The sequence below is a fragment of the Grammomys surdaster genome, unplaced genomic scaffold, assembly GCF_004785775.1.
Source record: "Grammomys surdaster isolate TR1022 unplaced genomic scaffold, NIH_TR_1.0 126278, whole genome shotgun sequence".
Taxonomy (NCBI): domain Eukaryota; kingdom Metazoa; phylum Chordata; class Mammalia; order Rodentia; family Muridae; genus Grammomys; species Grammomys surdaster.
This window is the reverse complement of record NW_021621078.1, coordinates 157,993-164,660: the sequence shown is the minus strand read 5'-3', so window position 1 is coordinate 164,660 and position 6,668 is coordinate 157,993. Positions and strand designations below refer to the sequence as shown.

At 47.0% G+C, this 6,668-nt stretch overlaps 1 protein-coding gene across 3 annotated transcripts in view; it reads right to left on the bottom strand.

The window, feature by feature from the left end:
- The window catches only part of Rffl (ring finger and FYVE like domain containing E3 ubiquitin protein ligase), a 66,355-nt gene that overhangs the window by 3,196 nt on the left and 56,491 nt on the right, over positions 1 to 6,668 (bottom strand). For 2 of the 3 annotated variants that reach the window (XM_028759460.1, XM_028759462.1), the window contains exons 4-6: positions 4,631 to 4,714; positions 3,553 to 3,763; positions 1,711 to 1,734 (exon numbers count right to left, since the gene is read on the bottom strand). In XM_028759460.1, coding sequence (XP_028615293.1) covers positions 1,711 to 1,734; positions 3,553 to 3,763; positions 4,631 to 4,714 — 319 coding nt within the window. The remainder of the gene's footprint in view (positions 1 to 1,710; positions 1,735 to 3,552; positions 3,764 to 4,630; positions 4,715 to 6,668) is intronic. The other variant, XM_028759461.1, reaches the window with a different exon arrangement.

Sequence of the window (6,668 nt, the reverse complement as noted above, 5' to 3'; positions counted from 1 at the left end):
ATGTTAACCCAGAGGTGCTAAAGTAGGTTTTACAAATGACACAATTTAGGCCAGAATTAAGTGGCTTGCCCAAGGACACAGGGCTGCTGAGATAGTCCACATTCAAATCAGAGAGGCTCATAGACATAATGGCCATCTGAACAAGGGCTCCAAGATCAGAGCTATCAAAACACCATTAACTGCCCAGTCCACAGAATTCTCAATAAATACTAACTTGAGGCCTATTCTAGTGGTGGACACAGCTACTATCCTACTTCAGCTAGGAAAAGCCTTCATAGTCAAAAGCCCACCTATCTCCTGTGTGTCAAACTAGCCTAAACTAACCAGCCATAAAACAAAATTGTTCTCATACTAGCCACTGCTCCCAACTGGACTTGGCAACTCTCCAAGGGAATTTTCCATTTCTCTGTTGCTTTTAAGTCCTTTTTTTTTTTTTTTTCTGTTCTGGACTAGTCTAAAAAGTGAAGTCATTGAATGTACAAGTCTTCTTGTATACGTTTGTTTATTGCTAGTTTGGTGGTTCTGGAATTTTTCATGAGGCTATTCATACATAACTATGAACACACGTCAAGTCAAAGAACACTTTCCACAGCAGGTGGCTGGCTGTGAGAGTTCAACCTATTTAAAGCCCCTGTGACCTTAATATGGAGGTTAGAAGGACACACGAATATCTAAAACAAGATGGAGTAGTCTACAGAATTTCAGCCATTCATTACTTCACTGAGGAAAGACAATAAACACATCAACCCAGTGGTCAGTATTCTCCAAGAAATGGGGAGAAGGAAGGATGGTAACACGTAGATTAATCTCATCTTAGTATTATTGGGGTGGGAGGGAGGTAACTAAGTAGAAAGCGCAACTCTGCCCATTTTACTTAGGATAAATTCTGAAAAGTTTTAAAGTGCTCTACAGACTGGAACTATTACTGAGAATATTCTCTCTTGGGAAATTTACAACCACGTCCCTCAAGGCTTTCAAAAGGGTACAATATATGTGAAAATATCCCATTGGCAACCAAGTTCTAGAGTGTGCTCTGAGGATACCCCCAGTGATGGCTTTTAACACACTGGGAGTTAAGGTAGCCAGGTAGGATGTGCATTTTGAGCTCAGAAGGCATCCACAAAACACCTCTTTTGTCCCTGAGCAACCAACCATTCAAAAAGGGCTCTCAGGTCACCACTCTTGTGCTTTTTGGTTTGGCTGGCAAACACCTGAGGCCAGCTTGGTCTACATAGTGAGTTCCTGTCTTCAAAAAACAAAAACATAAAAACTTAAATGATGTCTCTGAATGTGTAAGACTCTCCAGAAAGACTGCTTGGATAAACTGAGCATGATATTCCCTACCCAAGGAGTCGGCTCCAATTCAGCCAAGCCCCTAGGCTGCGGTGAACTTACTTCATTGGGGTGGGGCAAGGGCAATGCCTGACTCTACTTTCCCACAGCCTCCCCAGGACTCTGAAAACTGAACAGCCGCCAGGCGGTGGTGGCCTTTAATCCCAGCACTTGGGAGGCAGAGGCAGGCAGATTTCTGAGTTCGAGGCCAGCCTGGTCTACAGAGTGAGTTCCAGGACAGCCAGAACTACACAGAGAAACCCTGTCTTGAAAACAAACAAACAAACAAACAAAACTGTGAACAGCCATCATCAGAGTGGAAGTCAGAAGCACAAACCAGCTAAGAGCCTAAGCCTACCTTAACAAACAATTACGTACCGTTTTGGTTTTCATTACCAGACACTGAAAAGGAAAGGAAATGACGTGTAAGTAGGAGTCTGGTGACACAAAAGTCATGTCCCATCACCCTGCTGTTACTAACTCAGTCAGCTCTGCGCTGAGAATAGGCCCTGGAGTCTGGACAGACACTTGCCTTACTCACTGTGTGCAGAGAAGTCACACGGAGCCCTTGCTGTTCCATCTGCTTTGTTCAGAGAAAAGCAGATCCACTGATCTCCAGTGACTACTGTGTCAGCTGAGAGGACACTGCACATATACAATATCCTTTAATGCTGCCTCGGAAGCCATTAATGAGGTGAAAAAAAATGTAGAATTTGACTATTTCTATGAGCTAAGGACTCTGAACAAAGCTCCCATGTAGGAGTCATATTATTGCCAGGAATAGTGATACATGCTTATGATCCCAGCACAGGAGAGAGAGGACAGATTGTGAGCTCCAGGCCAGCCTGAACTATCTATGTATTGAGACTTTAAAAAGTCATAGAAACGCTGGGCAGTGGTGGTGTACGCCTTAATCCCAGCACTTGGGAGCCAGAAGCAGGCGGGTTTCTGAGTTCGAGGCCAGCCTGGTCTACAGAGTGAGTTCCAGGACAGCCAGGGCTACACAGAGAAACCCTGTCTCAAAAAAACAAAACAAAACAAAAACAACAACAACAAAAAAAAAGTCATAGTAGCAGCAGCAGCAGCAGCAGCAGCAGCAGCAGCACAGGACAGAGTAGTGTACACTTTCAATCCCAGGCATGTAAAGAGGCACAGGCCGGTGGATCCTCTATGAGTCTAAGGCCAACCTAATTTCCATAGTAAATTTCTGGCCAACCAGAGACAGAGTGAGACCAAGAATTTAAAAACTATTCCCAAAGTCTTTGGTACTCTTAGAAAACTCTTTTTTGTTTTTTTGTTTTGTTTTTTTTGTTTTGTTTTGTTTTTTGTTTTTTGTTTTTTTTTTGTTTTTCAAGACAGGGTTTCTCTGTGTAGCCCTGGCTGTTAGAAAACTCTTGAGATAATCCCAAAGGGAAAACAGACTCCTTCTCAGGCCCCGAGTCTACAACCAGTGCAGTGAGATTTCCCCTAACTTGGTCCATTTAAATTATTCAGTTTTGTTAGAGGAAAACCTGAAGCTTGGCTTTAACAGCCATTTGTCATACAAGGAATCAAAATGCTCAAAGAACAAAACCAGCTGGTGACGAGAAAGGAAGATGAGAGTTCTGTGTTCAAAACAAAACAAAACAGTAATTGAAAGCTTGCTTAGCACGTGGAACAAGAGCCTGGGCGGTTGATCTCCAACACCAGGGTAGAAAACCCAAGTTACTGCTATTGTTGCGAGGATGCAGCTTCATGGTAGAGTGCTTGCCTAGCAAAACAGCCAGACAAGTTTCTCTTCTGCAGGATGTCTCTGAATTTAACAGAAAAACATCTACAACGAGTCAGTATGAGGACAGCGTGAGACCCTGGGAGAACGTCATGTAAAATGCTTTGGGAAGTAAACACAAGGGACATGTACTACATGCTTCCAGAATTTGCTTTCCAACCCCAAACTGATTCAAGTTAAAGTGTTGGTGGTAGGAGTGCAGATGGAGTGGGTGTCACATGGCAGGAAGACTTAGGAGATCCTCAGTTTAAATCCTGGCTCTCCAGTGAAAGAGTGACACTAAGTGCCTTTTGCATAGGCTGCTCTGAGGACTGACTGAACTGTGTATTCAATGCCTGTCCCCAGTCTTGGTGCTTGAGAAGTACAAATGTGTAGGCTGGCTTCCCCTGAGGTAGGCTAACCACATGTGGGAGGGCCACAGAGAGGGCTCTGTTTACCCCAACAGTCCTTACCCAGGTGCTGGAGTCCTTTCTGGTCCTTGTACAGCCGAGTTACCCTCTCCATCAGCTCCCACTTCTCACAGCAGCCCTTGTAGTTGACGAAGTTGCGAGCCAGGATCTCCTTCAGCTGCCGCACAGTCAGGCCTTCAATGTCCTCCAGGTGGGTCAGGTCAGACAGCGAGGCCCTCCGGCCTGGGACGAAGCTGTCCTCTGAGTCAACGGACTGCAATGGTAAAGATATGATCAGGTGGCTCAGCTCTTGTGTCCTGCAAGCTGTCTTCAAGGACCCCAGAGCACTCATCAGAAGGCACGTTGTTGACCAACCTCAAGGAACATGAAACAGAGGGTACCTGCTTGACTCAGCAAAATAGACTGGTCTTTCCCTGCCTGCCCCGTCATGTGCTCTGTGCAGACAGCCACACTCTGGCATATCAGTACTATGCAGAAAGAGTGCCCTAGTTGGCCAGAGGCTGCTGATTCTCCATGCTGCTGCCTCCACTAGACAGTATTTTTCAAGTTGGTTACCATCGTGAACCTGTTACCCTCCACAAAGGAGACAACTGTTCTGCCACTCAGGGTTCCTGAGGAAACCCCAGGTGTGGTCCTACCTGTCCTCAGTTCGGACTCCCTGGCAGGACCCCATGCATGGGCTCACTGAAGCTCTATGGCCCCTTAGAACCGTGCTCTGTACTGGTGGTCCCTTGTGTGGCTGAGGCCTGAAAGCCTCATCATCTTACTTCCTTCTCCAACTGTGGCTACTTACCTTAGACCACAGGCCAAGAACAACAGTTTCACAGCTGCACCCACAGTACCCTCTGGCAGCTCTTAGAAAGCCAAAGGACTGGGAACACGGCATGGGCCCGGACGTTCCCCAGCCTCTACTGTAGCCTCAACTCAGTTCTACGTGCTCACACTGACAGCAGCAAAGGTTAATCTGGAATGGTACTACTAGACTCGAGGACTTCAGGACTCTCCTGACAGACTGACCCTCCTTGTTGCACCTGAGTCTGCAGAGGCTCACAGGAACTTCCCAAGAAGACCAGGCAAAGAACAAAGAAAAGTAAAGGTGCAGACTGAGCAGAGGCCCCACCTGGGTCTCATCCTCAGTAGGTACTCTGGCTGTGCTCTCCAGGAAGATGGGCTCCTCGTGGTCCTGAGACACATGGCCAATGGCCTGTGGGAAGAGAAAGGTGCCATCACATCCACAGAGATGTCCTGGTGACTTACAAACCATCGGCCTCTTTCAGTTCATACAAGTGTCCAAAAAAGAAAAACATATTCCTGTCTCCCTCCAGAAACAAGGCTCCCAGAGCAGGACCACAAATGCCAGCTCTCTAACAGCAAGCCTCACAGCCAGAGACGATACATACAGATTCCGATGGATGGACAGCGCATCAAGTCCAAGAATGTGCTAATCCTGCCCAGCAGTGAGGAGGGCATTAGCCACCTCCCATCACCAGTTTGTGCTCAGCTTGGACAGCTGAGTTGAAAGGTTTCTCTCTACCACATTCTCTCTTTAACAGTATGCCAAATGCCCTCCCCACAGCCTCCACCCACTACCTTGGGTCTGCCTCTGGACCAATGTCCACTAGTTTTTTCAAACACCTCATTCATGTCCTTATTAAGATCAGTCTTCCTGGCCTCAACTGACCATCACCCCACAGACGCCCCCCCCCCCATGTTCTAACCAGCAGGACATGGTACGACATACTCCAAAGCTGCTTAAGTGTGTTTAATGACTATGAGGAGCTAGCACCCTAAGACTGCAGGACACAAAGTCTCAGCTTGGGTTCCTGAAGGTTTGTTCATTCTTCCCACCCGCTCCCTCTTCTGAGACAGAATCCCATGCAGTCCCAAGCTGGCCTTGAACTCACTATGCTAGCCTCAAAATCCTGACATGCATGCCTCCATCTCCCAAGTGCTGAGATTAGGGTATATAACATCATACCTGACCTGTCTGAAGGTTCTTCATGAAAAAAATATTTCCTCTGATTCTTGTCCTTGCTCACTATACTACACACTAGAGTGTCTCTCTCTCAAAACCAAGCAAAAAGGAATGTATAGCAAGAGGTAAAACCTATCCAACAGACCAAGCAAGAGCCAGAGCTCAGGAAAGCATTACTGACCAGCTGCGGAGAAAAAACAGACTTAGGCCAACTAAGGCCTCTGCTCGGGAGTTAAATGACTGTTCTGTAGTTAGATTTTGCTATCATGTTAAGAGCTGAATGAGTGGTCAGTCCTGGCAAAGGAGGCGACTATAAACTAAAAGCATCCTTGTCATATGTGGGAAAAGAGCTGCCAGTTCTCAGCAGTTCCATGCTCCACAGACATGCTATGATAGCAGAGCCTCTCTGCAAACTAGCAAGCCCAAAGGGGGTTCTTTCATTGTTCTAGGCTCTAGATGACCAAGGAGTCAGAGACAATAATTGTGGGGCTGTGCTATAGCTCAGTGGGAGGGCCCTTTGCACACCATGCTGAAGACCTAGCACCAAAAGTAAAAGAAAAAAATCAGCCAGGCATGGTGGGGCATGCCTTTAACCCCAGGAGGCAGAGGCAGGTGGATCTCTGAGTTCAAGGCCAGCCTGGTCTGGTCTACAGAGTGAGTTCCAGGACAGCCAGGGCTACACAGAGAAAAGGAGGGGAAAAAAAAAAATCAGTGGATAAAGATCTAGGTACTAATCTTTCTGTGCCCAAGCCCTGTGACTTGCAGAATCAGCGAGGGACTTCTGCAGATCTGTGTGACACCACCACTTCTGACAAACCCCAGAGCTAGTCTCATGCTTACCCTTTCTCTGTCAGAGCTTCCTGAGGGGGAGGGTGGAGGCAGTGCATGTTGGCTATGGACTCCCTAGTCCTCAACTTGCTGCTCCTGGCTTACATTTTCCAGGCACCACTATGTAACAACGAGGCAGCTTCCAGCCCCACAGCATTGCTGACCACCGCTGTTTGCACACAGTGAGCAGGACAGCAGCAAGGCCCTTCCCAATGCGTCCCATCTCTCGCCAGTTAGATCAGTCAAAAGGGCAGTAAGCTGGAGGGCAATATGGAACCCAACTAGAGATGATAATGATTTTCCTCAAAGTATTTCTGAAGCAATGGGAAAAAAAAATTAAGTCTAATTAGGGGAT